The following is a 15,215-nucleotide window of genomic DNA, read 5'->3' on the forward strand; positions in this document are numbered from 1 at the left end:
GTTCATGCTAATGCACTCTTTGAGAGTATTAGCATTTTGCTGACTGCCCACATTCCCTGTGGTTTATCCTCCAGATCGGTCATGCCTTAAATTTCCCTTTATTATTTCGAAGCCATGTATGCTGGTTGTTAACTTGGGCCGAAACGAGACTAGTAGAGTAAAGGTTAGCCATTGGCATCTGTGTTACTGTGCGTCGGACCATTATTGGCAGAATCCGAACTGATCCTGTAACAAATCCAGCCTGAAATAGCTCACACTCACACTGTGTGATGTTAGTGGTGTGTTTCCTTCTGTGGGAAACTGGTGTTTGAGCAGCTCGAGTGTGATCGCCTCGTTTTAGATGATTTTCCTTTAAATATCAAATTAGTAATGTCGGATCCTCAAGATTTTTAGACACGGTATCATACTAAGCAGGTCTAGCAGGGACTTCTTCCGGATTTTATGCCCCATAACTCGTCCCACAGTTTTTGAGAGTTCGACACTGAGCTCCAGCTCAGGCTGTTTGGTCTGTTTGTCTGATTCTTGCTTGCTAGCTTTTTGATTGGACATACAGTTTCCATAAAGCAACACATTTTCTTACCATAGGGATGAATAGGGTGTAAAATGTCATGCACACTTGCGCCATGATCCTACAAATGCACTAGTAACACCAAAACAACCACGTGGGGTACCACAGCAGCCACTAGGCAACACATAAGCAACCACCTGGGATATCAAGACAGCAACTGTGCCTTTCAACCACTAAGCACGATCATGCTGATCTGCTTGCATTACTGTAGCCACCATAACACCAACCAGACTGCAAACACTAAAGCAACCGCTTGGCCACGCGATGGCATCGCTATAGCAACTGCCTAGCAGCCACTTGGCAACACCTTTGCAACCTGTTGGGATCCCATAACAGACACTTACCAATACAACAGCAATCAGATTATAATCACCTAGCAACAATAAATCATGTAAATCGCCTAGGACACCAATGCAACTACCTAGCTACTGCTTAGCAACATCATAGCAACCGCCTGGGATACCTTGACAACACCCCAGCAACCAGGGCACCGACACCTAGGAACAGTAAAGCATGTGTCTAGCAATCACTCAGCAACACCAGAGCAACTACCTGGGATACCATAACAAACACCTAGCAACGCCATAGCAACCAGACTGTAAACAGCTAGCAACCACTTGGCTGTACATGAGCAAGCACATTGGGATACCATAGCAACACCATAGCAAACCACCTAAGCAATGCCATAGCGATCACTTTGCAACACCCATCTAGCAAGCACTTTGCAACACCTAGCAACTCTAAAGCATGTGTCTAGCAACCACCTGTAATACCATTGCAACCACCTAGCAACACTATTTCAACCAGACTACAAAAAAAAAACTTGCAATACAAAAGCATGCATCTAGCAAGCACTTAGCAACTCTATTGCAGACACTTGGGATACCACAGCAACCGCCCAGCAAAACAGTTTAACGACGTCAATGCAGTATAAATTATAGATGCAGTAAAAAAAGAATAATAATAATAAAAAAAAAAATATATATATATATATACATATATATACACACTGATTCCCATCTTCCATCTTTCCATCTGATTTCCATCTCTTTCCTCTGACACTGCTCGTGTGGTCGGCCTGATGTTTAAGGCTCGTGTGAAAACGGCCGTGCCGTCTTGATGTAGGCCTTTAGCGCAAATTTAGACGCTAAATTAATTTGCACTCCTTAGCCTTGAGTCACGGCAGTGTCTCCGCTCACTGAAGGCTTTATGCATGTGTAATGTGCAGCACTAAACTTAAACTAAACTGAAGATGAGCTTTCCAGATAAAGCTCTGTGAAAGACCGCTGCATATGCCAAATGTGTTTAGAGGCCCGAGCAGCCGCACTCCACTGTGTGATTTAGCATTTAGCCCTCTTCTCATTTAGCGGGGGGGGGCGCCATCCGCCATCCGCCATTTGGAACTTTGAAGACACACATGCAGGTTTTAGGCTCATACGCTAAATTAGGAGAAATGAAATGATCTCCTTGGGTAGCACAGTGCAAAGCTTTTAACTCCTTGAGTGACTCATAGGCTTCTAATGAGCCACTCAGCAATGACAAAGCGTTCAAGTGAGCTGCAGTACGCAATAAAGGACCACCAAGGTAGGCTACCGCTCACTGATCAGCCATGTTTTTAGACTTTTAACATGAAGATTTTATGGTATTTTTAAAGACGCTGCATTTCTTTACTATTTTAAGTTGTTAAGTTTGTTTTAAGCATATTTACCACCCCGTTATTTTACCTCACAGCAAAACCAGCTGATTTTTCCCTTTTACGGTGGGCTTATATGGTGGGACAAAAATGAGCACTGCGGTTATTGGCTGGTTTATGTCACCGCAACAAATCACAGTACTTGCATAGCGTAGCCTAGCTTAGCCTAGCATAGCTTAGCACTGTAAGTAACTCTTTTTCTAATGTTCGTGTCTTGTCGGATAGGTTTGCTGTCCTACCGGAGTCCTCTACGCAATTTGCAGTTAGTTAGCTGAAGAGATTGTTGATGGTTGGCTGAGTTGGCTTTTAGCCTAACGTCCGCTTGCCTGCTTGCTTCATCAACTTTATCCTGGTGCACAGTAGTCCCCAGACTTCCTCCAGTCGGCCATTATCCCTTCTTTGTGCCCTTGGCATTAGCCTTTTAACCTTATCCGCTTCGGCCTCCGTCCACTAGCTTCTGCACCGATACTCCCAATGATCCTCCTCCTTCCTCTGGTCAGCCTTCAACCCTTCTTTGTCGCCCTGGCATTAGCTTATAGCCTATTTAGATAGTCTCCCAAAGTAGCTGTTGCGCTTAGCCTTGAAAGGCTTTCTCTAGTCAGCTGGGTTTATGTAAATATGTATATTTTGGGGAGTCTAGACTGCTACAGCGGTTTGGGAATAGGCCCGTTTTCCAGCTCTGTTTTGGTTCTACTGGGTTTTTCCAGTAAAGAGACAACAGTGGTTGTGGTTCATGCTATGTACCAAACTCTCATTATTCTCATTATATGCGAGTGCCATTATTATACATAAATAGCATTAATATTGTGTCTATTGTCCATTTTCATAGACAATTGTATGTCATACATTGTCAGAAATCATATAAGCAAGTCTATTAGAGGTCATTAAAGGGCCCATTTGGTTGGGCTGTAAGGTACTAAAAATAATCCACGTACATCCAAAAGTAATCTGCAACCACTTTAGACCCCTTAGAATGAGAGGCTGTTTGTTACTGTGTCTTTAAGAGTGATATATTTATAAACGACCTCCGTTCTGATTGACTTTCCTGTATTCTGCCATCTTTAAACACATATACAGGCTGAAATACTCTTCACAACTTCAGCATTTTCCCACAATACACACCATTTAACTCGTGGTCTGGTTTTAGGTGCAATTAGGCAAAGCATTATGTGTTGATGAGTTGTGGTTTGAGGAACATGAATATATTAGCCAGACTATTCAATTAAAGCTGTGTAAGAGTGCTAACTGGGTATGTATGTATGTGGTAGGTAAAGCAGGGCTGTACTGGAAAAGAATACAAGCTGAAGTGACCGACGGAGGCAGCGAGAGAGAGGAGCAGGTGAACGAGAAGACCGTACGTGACGAGGTGACACTGGGACATTGAAGAAAGGACAGCAGGAGGAGGGAGGCTGGCAGATAAACATAGAAATGGGTTACTGTGGGTTACATTTTGCAGCTGGCAGCTGTCAATCAGTGGGCTACGTCCTAGCAAATCTCCATACAGAAGAGCCCTGGAGATTGTCAGCCAAAACCCCAGAAAGATGAAGTGTCCGATTTGCTGTGCATGAGTATTTAGTCGGCCGTATGGTGTGCTGTTTTTTGGTCGGGTTGCCTGATTGCCCATTCGGATTCATTGATTTCGCTGTTTATTAAAGTCTACCAAGTTAATCCGGAATAACCAAAAAAAGGCCCGATTCCAAAACTCCAAAACTGTCTTCACTCATTATTTTTTTACGTCCGCTTGCTTGCTTCACCAGCTTTATCTTGATGCATGGTAGTCCCCAGACTTCCCCCGCGATGCAGATTTCCTCCAGTCGGCTTAGTGTTTGGATTTTTTAGCCTTCCTGACGCTGCCTTGTCTTCTGTGCAACACGATCCACTGGCACCCTGCTTCCTCCTGTCGGCCATCATCCCTTCTTTGTCCTCTTAGCATTGGCCTTTTAACCTTTTCCGCCCCTGCTTCGATTGTCAGCCAAAACCCCAGATGTAACCCACAGTAACAGTATGTTTATCTGCCTGCCTCCCTCCTGCTGCTGTCCTCCCGTTGTCACCTCGTCATATTCGGTCTTCTCACCTACTTTGGAATACCCAAAAAACGGCCTCATTCCAAAACCAAAGTTGTCTTCACTCATTATATTTTTACCCCCAAAATTCATCCCACCAAAGTACACAAAAGCCGGCTAGCTCAGTTAGAGTAATTCTAGGCATGACCTTACAAGTACTACAGAACGGTCTCTGTAGAACACTAGAAGAGCAATATAACCAGGTATACTGTGCTAAATAAAACCTGTAGATGGACAGTATCTCTGTCCCTTATACATATGTTCCATACATATGCGTTCCAATGCAGTGTCTATAGCTACCTACCTATCTAGCTAGCTATAGCTATTCAGTTCATAGTACTATGAGTACTACTAGCTCACATTCTATGTAAAGAGTAAATAGCACATTGCAAAGCAAGACATACGCAGTAGTCAGTATGACTATGATCTGTGCAGTCATTTTGCTGAGCTCACGTTAGTGTTCAATTCTGTATGCCCTAACTGGGCAACTCAACCGAGTGGTCACACATACTTTTCGGTAACAAAAATATGTTAATTTAGGGGAAAATAAAAAAATGTGTGTGTGTGTGTGTGTGTGTATATATATATATATATATATATATATATATATATATATATATATATATATATATATATATATATATATAAAATGATCATTCAATATATGTTTTATTATATTTATTTTTGACCGTGATATCCTAATTGGGACAATACTTTGTGTTACCAGTATATCGCCCAGCCCTAGCTTGTGTAGCTGGTTGCTAGGACTGGGCAGGGTTATATACTGAACATTTGACTGCGACACTGTTGCGGTCAGTTGATGATTTAATGGACTTAATATCCAAAGAAGTGGCACATGCTCATGTGGGATTGATTCTGAATATCTGAGTAGGTGCTTCGCTTCCCAGCGCCCATAAAGAATGTCAGAGTAGGATTGCTGACCTGGGATCGGACCACTTGCTGCCCATACTGATTGTGTGTGTTTGTCACCAGGACTGTACACACTCCTCTTTTACTGGTGTAACTCCAAAGGAGTGGCCGCTTGGCTGCTTTTCAGCCCGAGTGAACACTTTAAACAGCACCGATGATTCCAGATCTCACTACGCTACTGGCTTGAGATCTTTCTGCCTCTTCTCTAGTGAGATCTAGAAACACACACACACACACACACACACACACACACACACGCACACACACTCTCAACAATGCACATGCATGCACACTCTTGACAACCCTTCGTAGCTTTGCTGCACATGCCCCCATCCCAATCCCCCCAGACCTGTTAAATATGTGTGTATATATATGTGTATATATATATATGTGTGTGTGTGTGTGTGTGTGGTGATGTGGGGTGGTGGGAAAAGGATGGGGGGGGGTTCGCAGCTTGAATCAAACCGCAGACAGCACCACCAATCATCCCGCCACCGTTCCCATAGCAACCTCCCCGGCAACCACCAGCATCAGTAGATCATACATGCTGTCCGCACTGGGCGAGCCCTCGCTGACGGCCGTCACAGCGGAGACGAGTGGAACCCAGCGGGCCACCTGACCCTGCTGCAGCTGCAGCTGCACTTGTTCTCATTCGCTCCTCCTTCGCCTGTGTCCCACTACTGTACTCTGCTGCTGTATGGCTGCCTGAATACACGCTACAGTGGTGTTGGCTAGACCCTGGCGATACAATGCGCATCATGACACACAGGGGTTACGACTCAATGTATTCTTATATTGTAAGAAAGATGATATTGCATGCTGCTGTTGTTGTTGTTGTTGTTGTTGTTGTCACATTTTAGTAAAGGTAAAGATTGTAAGGTGGTAGAGTTCAGTACGAAGCAAAGACAACGGCCAAAAATTTCTCCACAGGAAAAGAAAACTATCTGTAATCTAATCTAAAAATCTATAAGCGCAGTGTCCGTGTCATAGCTGGTTAACTCATGGTGTTCTTCCCAGCTATGATGGCTAAGTAAGATTAATGACTACTGCTAGCATCTCGCATCTAATGTAAAAGTAAATGGCTGGAGAGAAATGCCAATCTGAAGGTAAGACACAATTCAGTGTAGCAAAGAAATTGTCAATATGACAGTATGATCTTGTGCAGTGTTTATGCTGAGCTAACATTAGTATTCAATTCTGTATACCCTAACTGGGCAGCTCAACCGAGTGGTCACGTGTTTTTCGGTAACATAGAGAGACACGTTTTTTTTTTTTTTTTTTTTTTTTCTGCCATTCTTCAAAAATATCATTGTTAGGTGGTAAACACTAAATTCGATGTTTATGTAATTATTTATTTGTTTGTTTGTTTATTTTGGGCAATGATATCCTTTTATTATTATTCCATTGCCACCCAGTGGACATAATCAGTATTACACACACTATTCAATGAGAGGAATAAGGTCAAACAGTCAAACATGGAGTTAATACAGCAGTTTGGAAAACTGTTTGGTCTACAGTGGAGTAGGGAGATCCTAATCAAATTTGTTTTGCCATTGATCCAATCAGAGAACCCAAAGGCTGACTGTCGGCTGTCCTGTCTGTAAATCAGTTTTATGCTTCAAGCCAATGCACTGTTCAAAAGACTCAGCAGGGCTGGAGCAGGATAGCTGTGATGCTAACAGCTGGGATCAGCAGGGTTGAAGCTGAGTAACCGCGATTCCAACAAACACAGCAGCCAGGATCCGCAGGGATGTTGCAGGTTAACCGCGATGCTAACAGCCAGGCTCAGCAGGAGCAAGTTAGGCGTGATGCCAACGCAATTGCGGCTATCCTGCTCTACTCTGAAGAGCCTGGCTGATGTGCGCAAATTTGGAATAGCAGCTGGGATCCGCACGCAGGGATGGCGCAGGTTAGCCGTGATGCTGACAGCTGGGATCAGCAGGAGCAGGATAGCTATGATGCTAACAGGCACATCAGCCAGGCTCGAGCAGGATAGCCGTAATGGTAGCAGCCGGGCTCGGCAGATTTGGAATAGCGGCTGGGGTCCACGCGGTTGGAGAAGGATAGCCGCAGTGCTAACAGCTGAGCTCACCAGGGTTAAAGCGGAGTAACTATGATGCTAACAGGCACATCAGCAAGGCTCTTTAGGGTAGAGCAGGGTAGCCGTGATGGTAGCAGCCGGGCTCGGCAGAGCGGGGTAGGTTAGCCTGCAGTACTTCATTTAGAGACAAAACAAGCTAGTGTGACGGGGTGGTAAGTCCAGCTGTTTTCGTGTATTTATTTTTTATAATTATTATTACATAGAAATACCATGTTGGCTCATGTATACGATACAGTACAATACTACGTACTCATATAGTACTGAATACCCCATATTTTACTATGCAGCGCTACATCATACAATACATACTGGCTAGATGTGCAGTTCCTGTGCCTTCTTTCTGGAGAGGTTCAGACTCTGCTGTCTCCACTGTTCACTCTCACATGTAGCGCCTGGTGGGCCACTAGACTGCTTTGATGCAGCTGTCTCACACAAGGAACACACACACACACATACACACACACACTGTGAACTGCCGCCTCTTCTCCCACACAGAGATGTGGTGAGTGGGTGTCATATACATGTGTACACACACAGGGTAGCACAGGTTTTTACTCTAGCAGGGATGAAGATGTGGCAGTTGTCGGGCACATGCACACACTGAGGGAGGATGGCTCACACCCCCACCCTCACCCCCCCAATCTGCTGAGTGGGTGTGCGGTAGGCAGTGGAGTTGATGTTGAGTCATCCACAAGCTGAAAGAAATACTGGAAATGCAGCACAAGGCCTAGTCCAAGCAACCCCCCCCCCCCTTTCCATTGTTTTTACTATAGTAACTGTTGGTTATAGGAGAGGGGCATTTACCGGTTTTAGTAAAATAACACTTAAACGCAGATGATTGTTCTGTTCGACATTACCTAAATTAATACTTGCACTAAGTGTACAATTCACGCTTTTCTGAAGGCGGTGGAAGTAAACAGCTTGCTGCTTTGCAGTCTCCCAGCAAAGTACACACCATGACAACATTTGCTTGTATAGTTTTAACTGTGAAATATTGGAAATATGAGAGATTCATTAAAAAACCTCAGTGCAATATCTGTGGTGGAATTACCGCAGGGTCATAATTGTGTGTTTTGGTGCTGTTGTAAAGTGGTGGGGGATAATAATATCATTCTGTGGGCCGTGTTGGTACTGCTAGGGGTCCGTTAGACTTTAGATTTATTTATATATTTTAGATATATAGTCAGAGAACAAGATGGCTTATGGCTACCTTTATTACCTGACTGTATGCCATAAAGATCGATGACCAACTACAGTAGCAATAGTATAAGTGAACCCTTTAGAATTTCCTGGATATTCCCATTGATTATTAATAAAATATAGTCTATAGTCTGCTTATTAAGTCTCAATAATAGACCAACACAGTCTAAACAAACTAATAGCACATGTGTACAGTTGTGCTGTTCATGTCTTTCATTGACACATTGAGTAAACCTTCACAGTGCAGGCTAGAAAAAGTAAGTGAATGCTCATTTCTTTTTTGCCTGTTATCAGCAATCGCCTCCATCAAACGTTTCCTGTAGCTGTACGATATAAGATTTGCACAATGTTGTGGAGATATTTTGGGCAGTTTCTCTCTGCAGATGTGTTCATCTGCATACAGTTCATCAGTATTTCCGGGGTGCCTTGCTTGTACAGCCCTGTTTTGGTTAAGGTCAGGACTCTTACTTGTGTGCTTTGGGTCATTGTCTTGTTGCGTGACCCAGCGTATCTTCAGCCTGCGGTCATGTACTGGTACCCTTTGCAGTCTCCTGTAAAATGTTCTGCTACACCTTTGAATTTATTGTTCCCTCAATGATCGCTAGGTGTCCAGACCCATGCTCTCTCCACCATGCTTCACAGTTGGGGTGAGATTTAGATCCCCCCTCCCAAACATAGCACTGTACATCTGTGCCTAGAACATTTTCGCAAAAGCATTAGTGAACATCCAGGTGGTCCTGGACTAACTTGAGACGGGGTCACCCGACATGCTGAGCAGCTACTAAGCAACTAAGTTTTCAGCGAGTCGTCACCTGTGAACACTTCTTACTGTGTGAGGGTAAACATCTTCAAGGCTGCGTTGTGTTCCCACCCCCCCACCCCCCACACTCTTCAGCATATAAAAGCCTTCAGCTAAAAGCAATCAGATCTGATTCACTGCCCACTCGCCACGAGTCAGTCAGGCATCATACCAAAATTAATGAGATTTTTAATTTTAGAGTCGTTCGTTAGAGCCTTTCATTTGGCTAATGTCAGGGTGAGAAATGATATTTGCTCAAGTCTACCCCACAATACTTGCCTTTCCCTCCGTGGCGTCCTGCTCTTTCAGACGTCAAAGCCTATTAAGACGGCTGCCGTAATGCTGACTCAGCTTTCTTTGTTATCAAGGGGATGGAGGGGGAAAGTGCTGAGTCATGTGCACAATATTTCCAAATGCTGTCTTTCTGCTTTTACCACTTGGTATTGTACAGCAATAGCGAGCCTTTAGCGTCATGTGGGATTTCACCACTGCTGCGAATGGGTCTGGATATAAAATGGCAAAATACTTTTTGCTAAATAACCCCGATATTGTTCCATTACTTTTTAATTATAAATTTTAATTATATTTAATTAATTTAATTAATTTAATTACTTTGGTTTCGGTAAACAACACAGATGTAGTTATGTAATTAATCCATTTGATGGTGATTTTTTTTTTCTTTCTGCAAAAGAAATCAGTCAAAAGTTTAGAATACAGTGTAAAATCAGGAATTCTTGAAACTAACTGGCTGTTTGTTGGTAGGAGGCTCCTCCTTGATCAGTGTTCAAAACAGTTACAGCTTGTGTGGATCCCAATATTCCACATAACTGCAGTTAGCAAGTGATGAAGACACAGGGCCGGCTGCACAAATGGCATTACACATGTACCTCAAACCAAGTTAAGTTGTAAAGGAATCTCAAAACAGAATATGAGCTTTACAGTTATGATGAAAGTGTGTCCTGTAGCTAAAAACGAAAGTTCCAACCAACCTGAATTTTGTCCATACTATTGTCCAGTGCAGAACCAAAAATCTTGGCTGCCCTGCTATAATTAGAGTAAGGGGGAAATGCCAATGAGAGTTCCTCACTATGAAATATAATATATATAAAATTTCATAGTGTTATATATATTTCATAGTTTATATATATATATATATATATATATATATATATATATATATATATATATATATATATGTATATATATTATATTTCATAGTGTGTATATATAGTAATAAATATTAAAAACATTATTAATATTAAATAATATATATAATATTTCATAGTTCATATATATTGTGTGTGTGTGTGTATATATATATATACACACATATATATATATATATATATATATATATATATATAATGTGTGTATATATATATACACACACACACACTATATATATATATATATATATATATATATATATATAACTATGAAATATATATAAATCTCTAGCAGTAAAGTGAACTCTTAAATTACCTTTAAACTACTATATTATATAATATTATATTTCATAGTGTATATATAGTAATAAATATTGAAAACACTAGGAAATATGATGTGTATATAATATTTCATATTGTTTATATATATATATATATATATATATAATTTCAGTGATTATTTTGACTTGGAATGAAGTAAGTGAATCGGGATCCCAGGCCAATTTATGGCACTGTGCAAAAATCAATTGCTAGCATGAACGCTGGTATGGACGAGGTAAAGGTTGCATGACCAGTTATTTTTAGTTGACCCAAACGTCATAAACGAAGCCCGCTAGTTGACTTTAAAATAGTCCAGGCGTTTTGTTCCGGTGAAAGGTTATTGTACTAGTCCCTTACTAATAGGACCTAACATATCTAACAATGCTGTGGTCTGAGGAGGGAGGTCAGACCTGTTCCAGTAAGGGAATCTCCACTCTTGCTATTCATTCAGACAGGTGTGAATTCAGTAAATGCAGATTTACTGATGTGGACCAAAACAACTAGACCAGAGGGGGTCTCTGTACAGTGCCAAACAAACTCTTTGTGAGTTCCCCACCTGAGGCAGTTTAAAGGTAATTTAAGAGTTGAGGTTACTGCTAGAGATTTCTATAATATATATAATATTTCATAATATTTAATCAGAGATAATGAACTCTACTGCAGCTATGAACCGATGCCCTCTCTGCCGTTGCTCCATGTGAAATTGCACGGAAATGTGCACTAGTCCAGAACACAGGACCTTCTTCCTGTATTTCCCCTCTTGCCCCTGCCACAGACGGGTCTGACCAATCAGAGGAAAGGATGTTCTCACATGGTTTGTTGTGATGCATTTTGGTACCCTTAAATGTGTTTTGCCTGCCCAGAATCGAACCTTGGCTGTCTCACAGAGCTGCGGCTACCTGTTTTATCGTCCCAGTGAGTGAGAAACCACTGTTTTAGCAGTCGTGATGTCTGTATACCTTTCAGAGCGAGACGGTCACTGAACCCGAGAACCTGTTTGAGGTTGCCAAATGGTCCTGTGCTTTATTTAATGCAAATTTGTTGATGTGGAGATAAGATAAACAAATGCGTGTACTACGTGGTCTGTGATTGGCCTGGCTTACGAGACTGTATTTCAGCATAGCCTTGCGCAGCTTCCAGGATTGATCTGGAGATGCATTTCCACACTGATGGAGAACTTTGAGCTTCGTGTTTAGCAGAAAACCTGTCTTCTGTTTTCTACTCGTACCCACACACTACTCTTTCCTTCCACCTCTTCGCCCAACTACTCCAAGGGTTCTCCAAACAGTCCTCGGGGATCCACAGATGATCCAGTTTTTTGCGTCAACATGCAACACAAGCACAGAGCAAGAATTTAGATCATCTGGGGGTCGCTGAGGACCATCGTGAGAGAAATTCACTGGAGGCTTTTGTTCGTTATTAGGAGCTTTATTAGAAGACGTTTTCGGTTGAAGTTCAGCTTTGACCTGATCGGAGCACAATTCCAGTATACAGAGAGATGCACCTACCTACCATGCTGTCGGTCAGGCCTTTATCCTTTTTTATTTAAGAAAATGAGGGAGCGAGATAGGGAGAGCGAGCATCAGCCAGCCTGCCTGCCTGCCTGCCTCAGAGAGGAAGACCAAGGCAGAGAAAGGAAGACACATGCTGAGAGAAAACCAGAGAGAGCACAGCAGACTCTGTGCCATCTGGAGAGGGACAAGCCAATCACACCAGCCTTGGCTATAAGCACTGAGGGCGCCCTCTATGGGTCACATGCAGTTAAAGGGGAGACTTGCATACAAACATACTGTGTCTGAACACAATGCATTTATATTCAGCTGTATGATTTTTTTTCATAAAGACGGCATACACTGATCAGCCATAACATTAACACCACCTCCTTGTTCCTACACTAATTGTCCATCATATCCATGTAGGAGTACTGAGTAGTGCTATTCTACTACTCCATCTATCTGCATACTTTTAGCCTCCTTACACCCTGTTCTTCAATGGTCCCATGGTTCAGGGCCCCACAGCAGCACCACAGAGCAGTATTTATGTGGGTTGTGGGTCATTCGCAGCACTACAGTGACACTGACTGACTGACTGACATGGTGGTGGCGAGTGTGTTAGTGTGTGCTGCGCTGGTGGTACGAGTGGCTCAGACACAGCAGTGCTGCTGGACTGAGAACAGTCCCCCAACCAGAGATATCCAGCCAACAGCATCATGTGGGCAACATGCTGTGACCACTGATGAAGGACTAGAGGATGACCGACACCAACCAACTGTGCAGCAACAGATCAGAGAGCTTCTGTCTCTTGACTTTACAGCTACAAGGTGGACCAGCTAGGTGGAGGTGTCTATAATAGAGTGGATACAGTGTTTAAAAACTCCAGCAGCACTGCTGTCTCTCCACTCGTACCAGCGCTGAGTGCTGAGAATGATCCGCCACCCAAATAATAGCTGTTCTGCGGTGGTCCTGTGGGGTCCTGGCCACTGAAGAACAGGGTAAAAAGAGGCAAGAGAGCAATGATGGCCCTCAGTCAGTGGGTAGGATCGTCCTCCATTAGCCAAACCTGTTCAGGGATCAAACCGATGACTTCCCAGCAGTAGGGCCGGTTAGCTTAGACCAGGACTGCCTAATCCTGTTCCTCAAGATCCACCAACCTGAGGAGTTCAGATACTTGCTCTAATGTCGAGAAGCTCCCAAAGGCTTTCATTACCTGGGTCAGGTGTGTTGGATCAGGGCTGGCGATAAACTACACAGGGTGGTAGATCACAAGGCCCAGGTTTGGGCACCCCTGGCTTAGACGATTGTGCCGCTTGGGAGCCACGAGTTCCTTTAAAGTACGCTTACGACGGCGTCTTCAGTGGCAGTTTGATTTAGTGCTTTTGCTGTTTGAAGGATCCTGCCGGCTTTAGTGTGATCCCTCTATGTCGTAACACTTCTATTCAAGCATGTTCCTTCCTCTGTTCCTCACAGGTGATGCATCATCACTGAACTGCAGTATGGGTAATTCTCTGATGGGCGGCGCAGGACAAATGTACCAGCAGCATCAGCTGCACCCAGCACTACAGGGCGGACATCCATACCAGGGCCAGGGGCACCCCTATTCAGAAGCTCCCTTTCCCGAGAATAGCGCCCCCAACTCCAACAGCATGACCTGTCTGTACCAGGACTACCAGGTGAGCTCCTTATCCAGAGCAGGTAGAGACACACAGCAGGTAAAAGTGGATCAGATCCCAATCAAAATGTTTGTTTTTCATATGTGACACAGATTTGTTATTTTTGATAATGCTTTATTAGTCCCACAGTGGGGAAATTCTCAGTATCAGAGCAGAAAAGGGATAGCAAGACACTCGGATGCAAAAACGTAGATAAATTACCACTATATGCACACAATATAAATAATAGAAGTAAAAAAGCAATAACGATATTATTTATAGTGAACCTTTTTTGGTTAGTTTTTTTATGTTTCAGAGATTCACAATTTACTTCCCAAAAATGAAGCAAATCAAGAGAGGTGATTTGGATTGGGCATGTCTTGAGAGTTTAGAGGGATATAGCTGTACCCCCACACCCACCCACTTGTCTAATAATATTACTAGTTAATAATAATGTTAGTAATAATATTTTATATTAAACTATAGTGAACTCTAGCTAGAACTCTATAGTTATATTGGCTATATCACAACACTCATTTTGCAAGCTTGTGTTATCAATGCCCATGTGACTAGCTAGCATATGCTAAGCCTATGCTAACGTAACTGATCTCTTTCTCTTTCCTAGTTTAATTAATGCCTTTGCTTCAGTGGTCTAATATGTATTATTGCAGGTTATATGGTCATAAATGGCTATAACCCAAACATATAGCTATGAGCTGTCATTGCCTGTTACGCAGCTTACTCTTTTTTTTAAGTATTTACATCCATGACTTTGTTCACAAAACTAAATAAACTGGCTCTGACTGAAAGCGTTATCTGCTCAAGCTTTTGGAAAGATGCTCGGGCATCATGGGAAATGTAGTGCCTGTCATGAATTTGCATGCGGCATGTCCTGTAGTTCAGCTCAGCAATTCAGGATAAAATTGACTCTTTACTGCCATGATTTTAGTGAGCGCTCCATAAATGTGGGTCCAGTGACGCCCCTGATTTATGTGTTGGTCTTAAAGTAACAACAGTAATAAACTAAGATAAATAAAGAATTCTGACTGCTTTTGGTACATCCAAACATCAAGACCTTTGCAAAAGTGGAAACCAAAGAAGCCAGATGGCAAATGTCCTCCAACAGCCTATAGGGGAACACACCAAGAGCCTGAGCAGTAAGGACAAGCTGCAGTACCTGGACTTGCCTCCTCGGACCTTCTGCACTACCGGCCCAGAGTCCAGAG

At 42.8% G+C, this 15,215-nt stretch overlaps 1 protein-coding gene across 4 annotated transcripts in view; it reads left to right on the plus strand.

The window, feature by feature from the left end:
- mbd5 (methyl-CpG binding domain protein 5) overlaps positions 1-15,215 on the plus strand; it is a 43,300-nt gene that overhangs the window by 23,863 nt on the left and 4,222 nt on the right. For all 4 annotated transcript variants that reach the window (XM_072683517.1, XM_072683520.1, XM_072683519.1 and 1 more), the window contains exon 6: positions 13,808-14,010. In XM_072683517.1, the coding sequence (XP_072539618.1) occupies positions 13,808-14,010 (203 nt within the window). The remainder of the gene's footprint in view (positions 1-13,807; positions 14,011-15,215) is intronic.

This window comes from Salminus brasiliensis, chromosome 7 (genome assembly GCF_030463535.1).
Source record: "Salminus brasiliensis chromosome 7, fSalBra1.hap2, whole genome shotgun sequence".
In the NCBI taxonomy this organism is placed as follows: Eukaryota; Metazoa; Chordata; class Actinopteri; order Characiformes; family Bryconidae; genus Salminus; species Salminus brasiliensis.